The sequence below is a fragment of the Argopecten irradians genome, chromosome 10, assembly GCF_041381155.1.
Source record: "Argopecten irradians isolate NY chromosome 10, Ai_NY, whole genome shotgun sequence".
Taxonomy (NCBI): Eukaryota; Metazoa; Mollusca; class Bivalvia; order Pectinida; family Pectinidae; genus Argopecten; species Argopecten irradians.
In genome coordinates this window covers 16,778,830-16,796,900 of record NC_091143.1, presented here as the reverse complement: position 1 = coordinate 16,796,900, position 18,071 = coordinate 16,778,830, and the positions used below count along the sequence as shown (strand labels likewise).

At 36.5% G+C, this 18,071-nt stretch overlaps 2 protein-coding genes across 2 annotated transcripts in view; one reads left to right on the top strand and one right to left on the bottom strand.

Moving 5' to 3' along the window:
* Positions 1-1,323: 1,323 nt before the first annotated feature.
* On the bottom strand, positions 1,324-4,595 carry LOC138333270 (ciliary microtubule associated protein 1A-like). Its single transcript, XM_069281542.1, has 4 exons — positions 4,447-4,595; positions 3,020-3,130; positions 2,599-2,712; positions 1,324-2,090 (listed from the first exon to the last, which is right to left on the bottom strand). The coding sequence occupies exons 1-4, from the start codon at positions 4,499-4,501 to the stop codon at positions 1,615-1,617; spliced, it is 756 nt and encodes a 251-aa protein (XP_069137643.1). The 5' UTR covers positions 4,502-4,595; the 3' UTR covers positions 1,324-1,614.
* Positions 4,590-18,071, top strand: part of LOC138332567 (uncharacterized) — a 34,496-nt gene continuing 21,014 nt past the window's right edge. The window contains exons 1-7 of the mRNA XM_069280570.1: positions 4,590-4,674; positions 8,944-9,041; positions 9,719-9,880; positions 10,140-10,220; positions 11,130-11,275; positions 11,939-12,047; positions 12,909-13,016. Of these exons, the coding sequence (XP_069136671.1) occupies positions 8,976-9,041; positions 9,719-9,880; positions 10,140-10,220; positions 11,130-11,275; positions 11,939-12,047; positions 12,909-13,016 (672 nt within the window). The 5' untranslated portion in view covers positions 4,590-4,674; positions 8,944-8,975. The remainder of the gene's footprint in view (positions 4,675-8,943; positions 9,042-9,718; positions 9,881-10,139; positions 10,221-11,129; positions 11,276-11,938; positions 12,048-12,908; positions 13,017-18,071) is intronic.

Sequence of the window (18,071 nt, the reverse complement as noted above, 5' to 3'; positions counted from 1 at the left end):
AGGGGGGGCTTATTAGTGAACCAGAATGTAAGTTGTAGACAAAAAGATCAGCCATATTAACTTTTGAGACACTATGTTGTCATGATTCACATGTGAAAGATATTCAAGACTCACAAGTTCATGCAATATTGGATACAATGTGATGTTGGAGGCATCACAAGTAAAACATTGTTAAATCCTCTTTCTCCAGAAAAGGGGAGGGGTGTTAATAACGAAGAATAAGGTACTGGTACCTGAAATGAGTTTTTTATAAGGAGGCATACACTTCACAAACCAACACTAGTGATCTACCTGGTCATAATTTCTCAAAAAATGTACTAGCTAGTTAGGAAAGGAAGGTTTTGCTATGTTTTGAATCAGATGAATACCCCCCCCCTCACCTCCCAACATCCCAGGTCACAGACATCTTGAAATTAATTTCCTTAGGCTTAATTCGCTTGACCTTCTTTTTCAAGCGCTACAAGTTTGTGTGTGATGAACAAGGTACTATAAACAAGAAGTGAAATATGACATAGAAGTACTGTTAAACATTCCTTATGAAAAATTAACAAAATTCATATAGATAAATTCTTCAATATCAACTCATCAACTCTTTCAATTGATACCCTTGAAATTTTAAATTGTATATACCATATGAACCATACCCGAGCCAATGTCACATAAGTAACACGCTGGTCATGGGTTGGTCTCTTACTTTACTCTCACTACTTAACCATGAAATATAATACTTTAGATTGAAATCTAGTGTTAAAATTTAACATATTACTCTTTGAAGTAAATGTAAACAACAGTTTCCAACTTCAACTCAATGCAATAAATTAAAACTAAAAACTAAATTATGTTAAAGCCGCACTATACGAAACTATCAACAAAAAGTCAAGTTAGATTCGTCCCCGATATTGAAACTATTTGTAGATGTAGTTGAATTTAAGTTACATCAAAGAATATTTATATCGATTTCTTAATAATTTTGGTACAACACTTGTTGAAAGTCGATACTTGTAAACATGCCTTCATATCTAATTGGTTGCCATAGAAGTTACGATTATTGCCAAATGGAAGTCGGAAAGTTCATGACCCGTTCTGGGAAGAGTTCGGACAGACGTTACGTAGTTACGGTAGTCACATGACATTCTCGGCAACGACAGCTACCTTCGGGTTGTTTGGCTATGTGGAACCCACCTAGCGATGTTCAATATCTATTTGTTTTTTGTCAAAAGTTTCCGAATCATTATCGCTCACCTTGACCTCGATTTAGTCCTGTCTCTGCATGATTTACAACAGGATTTTTTTTCAAGATTCTTCTAAATCATGAAAAATAAAAGACAGATAAGGATAGTGGGACTTCAATTGTTTTTATTATTATTTTTTCAAATTTAGTAAACAATAGTATTTATAACAACACTTATAACACATTGATGTTTGTAAATCTCAGTATAACTACTTCATCTATCCACAAATAAATGAATTCTTTATTAAAGCACTTCTGACTTTTACTAGCTTATTTTATACTTTTTGAATGAAATTGGTTTGTAAAATTTACCAATGATATAAAAACATGTAAAATATTGCACTTCTGATCAATCATATACATTCTGTAATGACATTAAACTTTTAGCATTCAGTAATGAGAGGGCAAATAAACTCAGAATGACGGATGCCAAGGGAATGTTGTGGCGGGGTCTGCTTGTTGATGCTAACTCTCTCGGGGCTGTGTTGTCCAGGACCTGGCTTCTTGGTATTGTCTCCTGGCATGTAGCTTCTGCTTCTCATCGAATACAGTGGAGCCTTCACCATGTAGCTGTCAGGGTGTGTTCCATTATACTGACCAGGTCCCGGCGCCTTGGCCAAGTCTTCAAGATAACTGCCGATGTTTTGTCTACTTGACATGAAGTAGGCAGGAGGTGCTGGTTTGTTTGGCTGTTTGTTACCAAGGACTGGAGGTAGACAGTACTTATTGGGAGATGGGTTATGGTCTCTCTGCCTATAAGGAGTTCTGGCTGAGATGGAATAGCGTGCAGCATGTCTCTCGCCCTGGGGATGAACTTTTTCTGGCGAGTATGCTCCAGGAGAGGGAGTCTTGAAGGTATCTAAAGCACAATTTTTTCAAAATAAAGATAAATATCTTAGCTTATTAATGCAAATTGTTAATGAATATGAGTGAATTGTAAGATTGAAGAATTTATCAAACACTGTCCAGTACAAGTATCAATTTGTGTAGTACTTATCTGAATTTGATATACAGTGTGTTCATTTTTTTTTTTTTTACAGCGTGTTCATTAATAACATCATTGCATATTAGAGTTAAACATAGATCTTAACAAAATCTTTGCAGTAAGTCAAATCATCTTGGTCACAGCACCAACATGTTAAAATGATTGACTGAGGTTAGGCTGCAATGGTTTTGGGTTGTCGAGTTTCGCGCATGCGCATTGCTGAGTTAAACATAGATCTTACCAAAATCTTTGCAGTAAGTCAAATCATCTTGGTCACAGCACCAACATGTTAAAATGATTGACAGGTTATCTAGTCGATGCTGAACTGGTAACACTAGACTCAATTATAATTCCTGGGCCTTTAAAAGGCTGTTAGACTTACTGGGGTCATGTTGACGTGCTAACATGGAGTATGCTGGAGTTCCATCTGTGCCATGACGTGTAATTCGGGGATCAATGAAGTAGGCAGGTCCTGGGCTGCTATCACTTCTGTACACTGTTGAAAAAAAAAGTATTTCATCGGCTATCACTTCAGTGATGATGTCGGGTAAGACCACGTTCGGTAAGATTTTCGCCTGATATTGAAAATTCTATAATATTAGTATGGCATTCGGATATCAAAATCGGGACAGTGTAATGCGGGCATTAAGAATTTCATAAGTATAATTGGTAATTATAATCTTAAAAGCATTATACAAGCAGGTCATACACTTGTAGTTTACATATACTGTAGTTGGAAGATCTACTAGATCTAGTACTTAGCAACATAGTAAGAAAAAATGTTTGGGGAAAAAATTACATACAGTCATCATACAATCTTCGCCCAAATGAGTATGCAGGTTTCATATGCTTGGTACAATCATGGGACATGAACCCGATAGATGAAGGGAGTGCATATCGTCCTGGACCCGGACCTGTTAAATAAAAGTAATTCAATTCATTAGTAAACAATATGTAACATCTTACCTGACATTGTTGAAGGCCACTTTTACAGGCTGACATAAGGCAGTGATTTTTCAGGGTATTTTGGGAAAAAAGTTTTTGTAACAAATTGGGAATTTCTAATCGCACAAAGAGCAGTTTTGGAAAAAAGTTTCACAGGTGATCAAATATTGTAAAACAGTAAATTGTCTCATTTTATCAAAAGATGATGACCATTGCAACAGCTTCAGAGTAGGTTGTTTCAGATAAAACAACGAGGGAAGAGATTTTCGGGTTTTGTTTGTCTTTCACGGATTTAGTTTTCTGAGATTTTCATTGTAATTGGGGAAAAAGTTGGGAGGTTTGGCATTGGGAATGGGGTCGTTTAGTTACCGACCCGTCATGTAAGGAGAAAAATCACTGTAAGGCTGTTATTTGATTTATTATAAGATATTTTGAAGTGTACACCAACTAAGTTGATATCTGGATGAGAATGCCTCTACTGTAATGTAACTGTTACTTTTCTTCGCTGATACTTCGCTGATGGCGGCCTCGTTGAAAGGGTAAACACTTATGTAGAGGCATTGGTGATGTATTGAATCTTTGTACTTCTCCTCTACAATAACATCATCTGGCCTCTTTGTATTTAGTTTTCAATTTTTGTTAAAAACAAATATGGGCACAATATTTACACAATAGGCCTATTTGCCTAATAAATTTTCGTGTATATTACAGTCAAACCTGTGTATAAAGACCGCTCAAGGGGAGAGAGAAAAACGGTCACTATAGACAGGTTGCCTTTATCGACAGGTCGAGATTTTCGCGGCAACCAATCAACAGCAAAATGATACAAATAACCTGTCATTGAGCATGTGATTCAGTAAAACCATTGATATGACCCATGTTATAATTATGATTGATTTTAAATATTTTAATTATATGAAAATAGATAAATAATTGATCTTTAAAATGGTTTATACTTATTACATGTTCAATATTAGGCCTACAAGGCTATAGCAACTGTACTATAATAATGAAGTCTCTGTACGCAATGTCATAACTTATCACAGTTGGAGGTCAAATGTCTGAAGAATTTCTATTTATGGCCTAGACATAGCTGAAAAATATAAGCTCACAAAAAGATGACTGCACAAAGTTATTGTAGGGTCTGCAGAACAATGACGAGGAAAGAGTCTACGCAGAGCTCTCAAAAATGCATGAAAGTTTGAAAGAGGAATTTCATTCTAACTAACCAATCTGTTTTTCGTTAAGATCTAGATATTAAAACTACTATCACATTTTGATGTACCTCTCTCCCTTGCAGCAATGATGACAGTTCTTTTATCGTTTGCAGTTGCTGCCATATTCAGATTCACACTTCCCGGTTCTCATACATTTGTGATAGTTTACTTAGCAACGAGTCACGTGTTCCAAATCACGTTTTACTTAACGCGATAAACGAGACTTGAGATCAAGTGACCTGCCACTTCCGGGATGAAGTAGGATGAAAACATAGGAAAGAGATAGACGAATTCTGGTAAGAAATAACGATGTCAGCAAGTTATCTGATGAAAATGAGTCCTTTTGTATGCACACGTACACATTGCAAGTAATGTTGGTGTTTAAAATCCCAAGAATAAACAACATATTTCTTTATCATATCGACAACTTTACTGAACAGAAGGCACTTCTGTAGTTGAGTGTCATGACAGATGACGAGGGCCGTCTGTTGCAGCTGAACGTTATTCACGGCTTATTTCATGTCAAATGTTTTGATTAGATATAGATATTTAGAGTCGTGCAGCATTTCCTTTGTTTTCTTAATCTAACTATGATGACAGCAAAGAATTATAGGATAAATTGGTAATTTACACTGTTTTACATCATCACAATATATAACTAGTCAAATGAGCGCAATATTGAAAAAACCTCCCCTGTCAAAACATCGTCTTATTCAGTGTGTTCATTAAACTTTTTTTAATTTTTTTATTTTGTTTTTTTTGTTAAACATATCCTTTTTTTAGCTCACCTGGTCCGAAGGACCAAGGCTTGAGCTCTATGCCATACCGTGGCGTCCGGCGTCCGCTCGCGTCCGTCGCTCCGTCGTCCGTTCCGTCCGTCGTCCGTCGTCCGTCCGTCCGTCACGTCTTCCGTCAACAATCGACGCTTCTTCTCCATAAACCGCTGGTCCGGATTTCAACAAAATTTGGCTGGAATAGCATCCTTATGGTCTACTTACTGAAAATTGTACAAATGATGAGGCGCTGACCCCCCAGGGCCTGAGTGGGCGGGGCCAAAAGGGTCAATTTGGCTATTTCCATTATAAACGACTTCTTCTCTGAAACCAAGCATGAGATCAGCTCCCTCCATAAATGCAAATGGTAGCATCATTATAGGGGTGGGGATTCAAAATTGTACAAATGATGGGGCTGACCCCCCGGGGGCCTGAGGGGCGGGGGTCAAATGGGGTCCATTTGGCTATTTCCATATAAACGACTTCTTCTCTGAAACCAAGCTAGGGATAGCACCCATAATGCAATGGTTAAGCATCCTTATAGGGTGGGATTCAAAATTGTACAAATGATGGGGCTGACCCCCGGGGGCCTGAGGGGCGGGGTCCAAATGGGGTCAATTTGGCTATTTCCATATAAACGACTTCTTCTCTGAAACCAAGCATGGGATAGCACCCATAATGCAATGGTAGCATCCTTATAGGGTGGGGATTCAAAATTGTACAAATGATGGGCTGACCCCCCGGGGGCCTGAGGGCGCGGGCGTCAAATGGGCGTCCCATTTGGCTATTTCCATATAAAACGACTTTCTTCTCTGAAATCCAATGCATGGGATATGCACCATAATGCAATGGTAGCATCCTTATAGGGCTTTATAGGGTGGGGATTCAAAATTGTACAAAAGATGGCCCCCCCCCCCCCCATGGGGCTGACCCCCCGGGGCCTGAGGGGCGGGGTCAAATGGGGTCAATTTCGGCTATTTTCCATATAAACGATCTCTCTGAAACTAAGCATGACGATAGCACTCATAATGCAATATGGTAGTTAATCGTTAAAGGGTAAAGGAATTAAAAAATTGTACAAATGATTTGCGATTGACCCCCCTGGGGGCCTGAGGGCGTGGGGTCAAAAGGGGTCCATTTGGCTATTTTTTCCATATAAACAACTTCTTCTCTGAAACCAAGCAAGGGATAGCACCCATAATGCAATGGTAGCATCCTTATGGGCTAACTAACTGAAAATTGTACAAATGATGGGGCTGACCCCCCAGGGGCCTGAGGGGCGGGCCAAAAGGGGTCAATTTGGCTATTTCCATATAAACGACTTCTTCTCTGAAACCAAGCATGGGATAGCACCCATAATACAATGGTAGCATCCTTATAGGGTGGGGATTCAAAATTGTACAAATGATGGGGCTGACCTCCCGGGGGCCTGAGGGGCGGGGTCAAATGGGGTCCATTTGGCTATTTTCCATATAAACGACTTCTTCTCTGAAACCAAGTCATTGGAATAGCACCCAAAACTGCAATGATGTAGCATCCTATATAGTGGTGGAGGATAACAAAATTTGTACAAGATGATGGGGCTAGACCCCCCGGGGGGCCTGAAGGGGTGATGGTCAAAAGCCGTGGTCAAGTTTAGTATATTTCCATATAATCGACTTCATTCTCTGGCAAACTAAGAATGGTAAGAAGCAGCCACTTATAATGCAATGTAGCAATCACTAATGAGGGTTGGGATTTGTAAATTTGTTACAACTGATTAGAGTCTGACCACCGAGAGGCTTTAGACTGGGCAAAAGATGCGAGGTCAAAAGGTCAATTTTAGGTCTACTATATTTCACTATAAATCTACTTTGTCGTCTGAACCTATGTTATGTGGATAGCATATTTGTATTGGTAATCAATAGCATCATTGTAAAGATGTTGTGATACTATCAAAATTAAACTTTGGGAGTCAATTTTGCTTATTTATTCTAATTGTCTGAGTCTTGTGATAATGTACTAATCAAAAAAACCAGTGTCGATGAGGCGATACAGGCCCCTCTGGGCCTCATGTTAATTTGTATTGTTGAGTAAAAAATAAATACTAATACATGTGGGAATTAACCGATAATCACTATAACCATCAATAAAGTTTGTGTGTCCGAAATTTGAAACACCCCATTACATCAAGATGGAAAATTTCCTTATATGGAACAGTCCACAAATATAATCGCAATAAAATACTTAAAATATCTGTTCGATTAATTCATATACAGTTTGCTAAAGTTCTGAACTGGCATATTTTAGTAATTCCAGATGCTTTCCTTAGTTATATCAAATCAATCAAAATGTAAAAGTAAAGTAGTAACTAAGGGTAACCAGTTTTATCCTAGATAATAAAAGTTGCCAAGTAGACGAAGGATAACATGTTTTATCAGTCTAAAGCCTCTTAGAGGTACTTTACACATTGATGCCCAAAATCTGGGTAAATAATGTATGTAAAGAGTAACAATTTATTATATTAACTAAACAAACTCAACAAACTTTTTATTTCAATGCATATACATTTGCTCACATGAAATTTCATGATTATCTGTAACAATTACATGTTGCAGTAAAATGTAAACAGTGCTAAATAATTAAATACTACTTGTTAAGTGTATTTAGTCTTGTGGCGAAAGATACGTTATGTTATAGTTTTAAGCAAGATGTATGTTTGATGGTTGTAACTAAGAATCAGATAAAAGGGATTTTTTTTACTTTATTTCATCGCATAATTTGACATAATTTTCAACTTTATGAAGTCCATTCAATATGTGGTAGAAGTAAAAGGTTTAAGTTTCTTATCCTATTGTCAGGAATGTGTCCTAATTGCATTATCATAAAAGGCGACTATTTTCTCTTCCTTCCTACTGTCTCCCTTGACACCATCTTACTTTTGGTCTTGAGTTGAGTGCTCGCCCCTGTGAAGAATACTCTAGTTCTATCCTTTTGCCAAGACACACCATACTGATAGTCTATTATGGTGGAAGTTTCTACTCTTGCTTAGCACTTAGCATAAAGGAACTAGTTTGCCCATTGTCAGTACATTGTGACAAGGTGGGATGTGCTTGTTCTGTGTCTATCGCAGCATGCTTATTGAGATATCACTATAAAAAGTTCTGTGATAAAAATAACATTGATTCACAACATGAACACATGCACTTTAGTCTCCTAAAACATGCACACACGCTTCACACTACCTACAAAAGAGGCCATCATTACACGACATTACATTATATTACATTACATTACATGAAAGTTTTTATTAATTGGACCAATATTCATCTTATTGATCAACCAACTTACTGTCCTGGTATGAGTATAGATTCCCAAAACTAAACACATATGACCATCCATTTGGTTATTTCTCAACTTGTTAAAGTTGATCATTTCAAATTAGAAGTAGAGGGAAAGGAATATAAATCTCTTATCATTTAAGTTATCAACATATTATACAGACTAGATACTGTTTTCCTAAGGCAACCAATGTTTATAAGCAAACTTTTGCACACTGTTATGTCTTTATTCAATGGTTGTTTTAGGTTCAACATTGCCATACGTTCTAAAATGGATTAAATTAACTAAACTGGATATAATTTGGTTGTATGTATATGATGGTGATCATGATCACATTGCTGAATGAAAACACAAATATCACAGGGAACAATTTAGATATCGGACAATTATAATCCATTACCATTGCTATTTTATTTTGCTCAGCATGAAATCAGAGATGTTTTAATTAAAATGATATTTTGCACATTTCAGTTTGTGATGCTGGACAGAACTTGTTATGTGCAATGATGAGTGAAATAGCTAATTCTGCTGAATATAAGAGCTTTAGAAGCTCAGTTCCTATGAAAAAAGTAAGTTCCCTGACTATTATACCTCATATACATTACTGTGTATTGGTAGTTGTTTTTATTCGCTAGGGATTAAACTTTATTATATTTGTGGTCAATGTAATTTCTGCCAAAATAAATACTGTTAATTAAATGGAAAAAATGACAAATAAATCCGAAAAGCTTTTTGGCGTTAGAAATGGACCATGTGTGAAAATTTCTCCCTGTGTAAGTATCAAAGAGGCGATTGTGAAAATGTTTTCCCTGCCAAAATAAGCGACGGTACTGTAATATATGATGGGGGCGATAGTAGCATAGTGAAAACTTGCACCTCTTGTAATTTTACCACTGGTAAAAATGTTAGGTTTATTCTTAAGCATCCTCTATTTTGTTGTTGAAACACCTGGTACTGTTTATTTTCATGCTGAGAGTTGGTTCTGCATGTAATAAAAAAAAATTAACAATTATAGCAATTGATGCCATACCATTAATATTCAGAGTGGTATATCAGAGTGGTATATAAAGGTAGCCATTTACTGTAATGGGAGACCTTCACCAGCTGATAAATTCATAAATTACTATAGTAAATGCATTCAACCCTGGCTTCTTCAGGGTGCATGCACAAGGTAAGCCAAACTAAGCTAAAAGTATTTAGTGAAAAGAAATGAACAGTTTCACATGGAAGTTTTTTTTTGCCATAGTTTATTGTAGATGATGATCAAACTAAAGAATGGGCCCTATATGATGCTGGACCTAAGAGTGTAAGATGTCCATTGATATGTTTTCCCCCTGCCAGTGGAACTGCTGATGTTTATTTTCGTCAGGTGCTAGCACTGTCGGCACATGGTTATAGAGTGATTACTGTAAGTAAACCTGATGTATTAATAATACCTCTAGATCAATCATTGCCCTCATCTTTATAGGAAACCTGATGTTTCAGTTAGGAAAAAGGTTAATTTTCCATAATAATATTTTTATATGAAATTATTGTATTGTTTTCCTTTAAGGAAACCTCTCAAGCAAACTCTTCTCATATCTGTTTACCGTATATTGTTGTGCATGAGAGGGATGGAGACTAAAATGAGGTAACTAAATGATTTAAAATTTATCTGTTTGTCACAGGTGGAGTACCCTGTGTACTGGACCATGAAAGAATTCTGTGATGGCTTTAGAAAGTTACTAGATCATCTACAACTTGACAGGGTAAATTCTTGAATATTTGTTATTGCAGAAGATGCAATATGAGTAGTGTTGTTTTCATTAGGAATTAATATTGGTTAAAGTGAATAGTCAGACAAAGGAAGGCTAAAGTCGGTAAAAGTGGTGTTGATGTATCAAGTATAATTTCTTACGAAATAGAAAAGTAAATTTCTCATCAAAATCTCTGTGCATGCAAAGAAATTAATTTATATTATAGGAATCCTAAAACGTCCTCCCGGCTGGCTATGTTCCTGTTGACATTCCCACGCAGCCTTGCTTTTAAGAAATTATTTTTAGAACTGTACTGAAACATCGGGCCTTTTCATAATTTCAATGGTCAAAACTGGACAACATAAGCAGTTTTGGAAGGCCAATGAAGGCATTTAAACTGGTTTTCATTGCCCGACTACTCACTTTAAAGATGCTGCACAGCTGACAGAGCATAAATGATACTCATCATTTGAGCAGTAATTGGTGTTTAATTTTATTATTAATTAATACAAAAATAATTCAAAATATTTTATTTTACTTTTGGTGTATTTGCAATTTGTATCTCATTCCATGTATATGTAGGATAAACATTGTAGTGCCAATTTCTTTTTAATATGATTGATTTTAAGTGAAATTAGAAACTCAAACTTTCCAAGGGGGGTAATGGTGTAAAGTAAGTAACTTTTGTAACTAAAAAAATACTCATTCGTCTTCTATTTTGGACAGATAAAAAAAACACCATATGTCTGGTGGACGTTCTTTAATTTACACAAACAATAAGAAATCAAATTTAATTTGCTCATAAATTTATTTGACTTGAAAGTTATAAACCTCATGCAAATTATACAGTAAAAAACTAATGTACATTGTGTTGAAAACCTCTAAATGTAACCTTTACTTTATTGAAATCATTCCTTTCAGGTGCATCTGTTTGGATCCTCACTTGGAGGTTTTCTGGCTCAGAAGTTCACAGAGTTCACACAGTCGTCTCCGAGGGTTGCCTCACTGATTCTGTGCAATTCTTTTTATGATACATCAATATTTCAGCAGACAAATTCAGCTCCAACGTAAGTTTTATGTCAAATTGATGCTTTATTTCTGGTGTATACAGCACTGCTACTAGAGTAGTTGGTATTTAATGCGGTATTCTCCACTTTGTTGTATTGAGTATGTAAAAGTTAAAATTGATATACTGGTATTTAAAAGACTGTGAATAGTGTACTTTGAAATGTTGTGGTGACACCTTGATGTTTCAATTTCTAATTGTTAAAAATAAATTAAGGACACACATTCTACTAGAAAATATAATGTAAATTGGAATTCTGAAATAGAATATTTTTGATTAAATGAGTGTATATCATATATTGATAGGATTATTTTATATTCTGAATTGGATATTACAAAATTTGAATGATTCCATAAAAAAATAGTGTAAAAAAGTTTCAAAGTAAATTTTTGCTACATTTCATGGTTGAATTGCTATATAATGTTGTAAATAAATTGCATGTTTTATTCGACAATACAATGTATCTCTAAATGAAATCTAGAATACTTGGGTTGGTTGGGGAAGATGTTTAACTGCAGTTGTAATAACTAAAGTACTTAAATGTGGAGAATATAAATAAGGTATCAGGTTTGAATAAAACCTAACTTTACCATAAGGGTATGGATCTGACTTTGTAGAGCCAATGAAGAAACAAAATAGAATCAGTTGTGCCTTTTTTTATCAGGTTCTGGATGATGCCTGCCTTACTTCTCAAAAAGATGGTGATGGGGAACTTTGAGAAAGGCCCATCTGATCCTAATATATGTGATTCTGTTGACTTTCTAGTAGAAAAGGTAATTATATGTGGATTCTTATTAAGGGTGTTTTACACAAATTGTAACTCCTTCACCACATTTGGTAGATTCTCTTCAAATGATCAGATTGGGACTTCATGGAAAAACAGCAAAGTAATTATAAAACTGGAAGTATACACAGTATTAAGATACATGTCATCCATGTAGCTCCAGGAGTTACCGCTACTTTACTTGATTACGTTATATTTAAGCTAAAGGCATTTCAGGAAGCGTAAAACTAGACTACATGTATACAGATACATAACTTGAAGATTACAGAGAATGACATGCGTTTTCAAATACTATTTACTATTATTGGATTCTTTTGATGTACATCAAAGGACCAAACTACCTGTCTCATGTGTTGTTGCTCACAGAGCCTTCAGTTTTGCTATGACATAGTCCAGGGGTGCATATAATGACAGTGATAGTAACTCCTTGAATGTCGAGAATGGACCCATGATGGACCTATCTTATTGTGCCTTGTGCTATGAAAAAGACAGATGCATTTATAAAATATCATGAAAAATATATGTATGGGAAAAACAAAATGTTTTATTTGGAAATACATGTTGAAACAATTGGTATACGATGGAAAACCATTTCATAAGAAAAGAACATGCTGATTAAAGATATCAATGGAAATCAAAGTTAAGCAAAATAGATCAGTATTTTAAACATGTATACCTGGTAGATTCACGATTGATTGTACAACTCTACACTAAACTTATTACTGGATGATGAATGCAGTGGTGCATTGTGTAATCATCCGTTATGTGTAGCTGTCCTTTTAATTTAATAAGCAAAATAAGCCTCCACGACCAATTGATTTCCCCTATTAACATTTGCTTGTCCCTCTAGCTGGATAACCTGTCACAGCAGCAGTTGGCCTCTCGTCTGACGTTAAACTGTATGAACTGCTACGTAGAACCACAGAAAGTCTCTACGGTACCCATCACCATACTCGATGTAAGTATAGTGGATTATAACTGTAATAATGCTTCAAAAACTTCACTTTGTCTTAGTTAGTTTATATCTAGAAGAAGTGGCAGTTGAATGTTATACTTTACAAAAATACTGTATACTATAATCCTATTCTGTTCTGTAGGTATTAGATGAAGCTTATTTTGTCCTCTAGGTATTTTATAAGTCCCATTTTGTCAACTAGATGTTTGATAAAGCCTATTCTGTTGTCTGGGTAATTGATGAATTGTATTAATCTGTTGTCTAGGTGTTTGGTGAAGCCTATTTTGTCCTCTAAGTGTTTGATGGAGCCTATTCTGTTGTCTATGTGTTTGATGAAGCCTATTTTATCCTCTAGTTGTTTGATGATGCGTATTCTGTTCTCTAGGTATTTGATGAAGCGTATTCTGTTGTCTAGGTGTTTGGTGAAGCGTATTTTGCCCTCTAAGTGTTTGATGAAGCCTATTCTGTTGTCTATGTGTTTGATAAAGCCTATTCTACTGTCTAGGTGTTTGATGAAGCCTATTCTGTTGTCTAGGTGTTTGATGAAGCCTATTCTGTTGTCTAGGTGTTTGACGAAGCCTATTTTGTCCTTTAGGTATTTGATGAAGCCTATTCTGTTGTCTGGGTAATTGATGAATTGTATAAATCTGTTGTCTAGGTGTTTGGTGAAGCCTATTTTGTCCTCTAAGTGTTTGATGGAGCCTATTCTGTTGTCTATGTGTTTGATGAAGCCTATTTTATCCTCTAGTTGTTTGATGATGCGTATTCTGTTCTCTAGGTATTTGAAGCGTATTCTGAAGCGTATTCTGTTGTCTAGGTGTTTGGTGAAGCCTATTTGTTGTTTTGCCCTCTAGGTGTTTGATGAAGCCTATTCTGTTGTCTAGGTGTTTGATGAAGCGTATTCTGTTGTCTAGGTGATTGATGAAGCGTATTCTGTTGTCTAGGTGTTTTGATGAAGCCTATTCTGTTGTCTAGGTGATTGATGAAGCCTATTCTGTTGTCTAGGTGTTTGATGAAGCGTATTCTGTTGTCCAGGTGTTTGATGAAGCCTATTCTGTTGTCTAGGTGATTGATGAAGCCTATTCTGCTGTCTAGGTGTTTGATGAAGCCTATTCTGTTGTCTATGATGAAGCCTATTCTGTTCTCTAGTTATTTGATGAAGCGTATTCTGTTGTCTATGTGTTTGATAAAGCCTATTCTACTGTCTAGGTGTTTGATGAAGCCTATTCTGTTGTCTAGGTGTTTGATGAAGCCTATTCTGTTGTCTAGGTGTTTGACGAAGCCTATTTTGTCCTTTAGGTATTTGATGAAGCCTATTCTGTTGTCAAGGTATTTGATGAAGCCTATTTGCCATATAGATTTTGATGAAGCCTATTCTGTTGTCTATGTGTTTGATGAAAACTATTCTGTTGTCTATGTGTTTGATGAAGCCTATTCTACTGTCTAGGTGTTTGATGAAGCCTATTCTGTTGTCTAGGTGATTGATGAAGCCTATTCTGTTGTCTAGGTGTTTGATGAAGCCTATTCTGTTGTCTATGATGAAGCCTATTCTGTTGTCTAGGTGTTTGATGAAGCCTATTCTGTTGTCTAGGTATTTGATGAAGCCTATTCTGTCCTCTAGTTATTTGATGAAGCCTATTCTCTCCTCTAGGTATTTTACGAATTGATTCTGTTGTCTAGGTGTTTGATGAAGCCTATTCTGTTGTCTAGGTGTTTGGTGAAGCCTATTTTGTCCTCTAAGTGTTTGATGAAGCCTATTCTGTTGTCTATGTGTTTGATGAAGCCTATTTTATTAGGTCACCTGAGACGAAGTCTCAAGTGACCTTTTCTAATCGCCTTTTGTCCGTCGTCGTGCGTCGTGTGTTCGTAAACAATTTACATTTTCGACTTCTTCTCCAAAACCGCTGAAGCAATTTCAATGAAATTTTGCACAAACCTTCTAAGGCATAAGGCTAATCAAAATTGTGAATTATATGACCCCCACCCCCCAGGGGGCTGTGGGAGGGGCCAAAAGGGGTAAAATTGACTAAAATTTCAAAAATCTTCTCCTCCACTCACAGATGTGGTAGAATCAAATACTCTTCATAGATAGAAAGGTCTCAAGGCCCTCTACAAAAATTGTGAATTATATGACCCTGGAGTCTCAGGTTTCCCCCTGGGGAGGGGGTTAAGTTTACTATAGTTTATATAATGAAAACACATTTTGGAGCATTACTTGGTCATTTATATTAGAAAATTAGTCAATTGTTGTCAGAATTATCCCTATGAAATGGCCATTGAATTCTATTAACAAATTTTCCATGACTGACTCCCAGGGGCCTTAGGGGTGGGGCCAAAAGGGGTCAAATAGGCTAAAACTTCAAAAATCTTCTTCTAAAATTCTGGAACTGGTAGAATCAAATACTCTTCATAGATGGAAAGGTCTTAAGGTCATTTACAAAAATTGTGAATTATATGACCCTGGGGTCTCATGTTTCCCCCTGGGGAGGGGGTCAAGTTAACTGTAGTTTATATAGGAAAAAACACATATATGAATGTTTTTTGCTTATTTTTCATAGGAAATTAGTAAAACTGGGTTAGAATGTTTAGCCTGAGATAGCATTTTATCGTCATAACCATATTGGTCCTGGCGGACCTCCAGGGGCCTTAGGGGCGGGGCCAAAAAAGGGTCAAATAGGCTAAAACTTCAAAAATCTTCTTCTGAATTCACAGATTTGATGGAACCTGATACTCTTCATAGATTGGAAGGTCTTAAGGCCCTTTACAAAAATTGTGAATCTCATCGCCCTGGGATCTCAGATTTTCCCCTGGGTAGGGCGTCAAATTTACTATAGTTTATATAGGAAAAACACATTTATGAACATTATTTGCTTTGTTTTCATTGGAAATTAGTCAAACTGGGTTAGAAATTAACACCATATCCATATTTGTCCAGGCCTCAGGCGGACCCCCAAGGGCCAGAGGGGCGGGGCCAAAAGGGGTCAAATAGGCTAAAACTTCAAAAATCTTATTCTGAATTCACAGTTTTGATGGAACCAAATAATCTTCATAGATTAAAAAGTGAAATTTATGAAATGACTGACATTGACTGACTTCTTATTTGGTTTTGTTGTTTAACATTGGCAAAGCAAATTGGAATTTGAAGCATAAGGTTTGGTAACATAAAACACTATCAAAATGAAAAACAAAAAATAAAAAAATCCAAAAGGTTCAAGTTTAAAGTTTATTCTAATTCGTAAATACTTATTACAGATTTGAACCTACTTTGCAAGGTGTTTGATGAAGCCTATTCTGTTGTCTAGGTGTTTGATGAAGCGTATTCTGTTGTCTACATGTTTGATGAAGCCTATTCTGTTGTGTAGGTGTTTGATGAAGCCCATTCTGTTGTCTAGGTGTTTGATGAAGCCTATTCTGTTGTCTAGGTGTTTGATGAAGCCTATTCTGTTGTCTAGGTGATTGATGAAGCGTATTCTGTTGTCTAGGTGTTTGATGAAGCCTATTCTGTTGTCTAGGTGATTGATGAAGCCTATTCTGTTGTCTAGGTGTTTGATGAAGCGTATTCTGTTGTCCAGGTGTTTGATGAAGCCTATTCTGTTGTCTAGGTGATTGATGAAGCCTATTCTGCTGTCTAGGTGTTTGATGAAGCCTATTCTGTTGTCTATGATGAAGCCTATTCTGTTCTCTAGTTATTTGATGAAGCGTATTCTGTTGTCTATGTGTTTGATGAAGCGTATTCTGTTGTGTAGGTGTTTGATGAAGCGTATTCTGTTGTGTAGGTGTTTGATGAAGCCTATTCTGTTGTGTAGGTGTTTGATGAAGCCTATTCTGTTGTCTATGTATTTGATGAAGCGTATTCTGTCCTCTAGTTGTTAGATGAAGCGTATTCTGTCCTCTAGGTATTTGATGAAGCGTTTTCTGTTATATAGATTATTCTGTTGTCAAGGTGTTTGATGAAGCCTATTCTGTTGTCTAGGTGTTTGATGAAGCGTATTCTGTTGTCTACATGTTTGATGAAGCCTATTCTGTTGTGTAGGTGTTTGATGAAGCCCATTCTGTTGTCTAGGTGTTTGATGAAGCCTATTCTGTTGTCTAGGTGTTTGATGAAGCCTATTCTGTTGTCTAGGTATTTGATGAAGCCTATTCTGTCCTCTAGTTGTTTGATGAAGCCTATTCTCCCTTCTAGGTGTTTGATGAAGCCTATTCTGTTGTCTAGGTGTTTTATGAAGCGTATTCTGTTGTCTAGGTGTTTGATGAAGCCTATTCTGTTGTCTAGGTGTTTGATGAAGCCTATTCTGTTGTCTAGGTGTTTGATGAAGCCTATTCTGTTGTCTAGGTGTTTGATGAAGCCTATTCTGTTGTCTAGGTATTTGATGAAGCCTATTCTGTACTCTAGTTGTTTGATGAAGCCTATTCTCTTCTCTAGGTATTTTACGAAGCGTATTCTGTTTAGGTGTTTGATGAAGCCTATTCTGTTGTCTAGGTGTTTGGTGAAGCCTATTTTGTCCTCTAAGTGTTTGATGAAGCCTATTCTGTTGTCTATGTGTTTGATGAAGCCTATTCTGTTGTCTAGGTGTTTGATGAAGCGTATTCTGTTGTCTAGGTGATTGATGAAGCCTATTCTGTTGTCTAGGTGTTTGATGAAGCCTATTCTGTTGTCTATGATGAAGCTTATTCTGTTCTCTAGTTATTTGATGAAGCGTATTCTGTTGTCTATGTGTTTGATGAAGCGTATTCTGTTGTCTAGGTGTTTGATGAAGCCTATTCTGTTGTCTAGGTGTTTGATGAAGCCTATTCTGTTGTCTAGGTGTTTGATGAAGCCTATTTTGTCCTCTAAGTGTTTGATGAAGCCTATTCTGTTGTCTATGTGTTTGATGAAGCCTATTTTATTAGGTCACCTGAGACGAAGTCTCAAGTGACCTTTTCTAATCGCCTTTTGTCCGTCGTCGTGCGTCGTGTGTTCGTAAACAATTTACATTTTCGACTTCTTCTCTAGGTATTTGATGAAGTGTATTCTGTCCTCTAGTTGTTAGATGAAGCGTATTCTGTCCTCTAGGTATT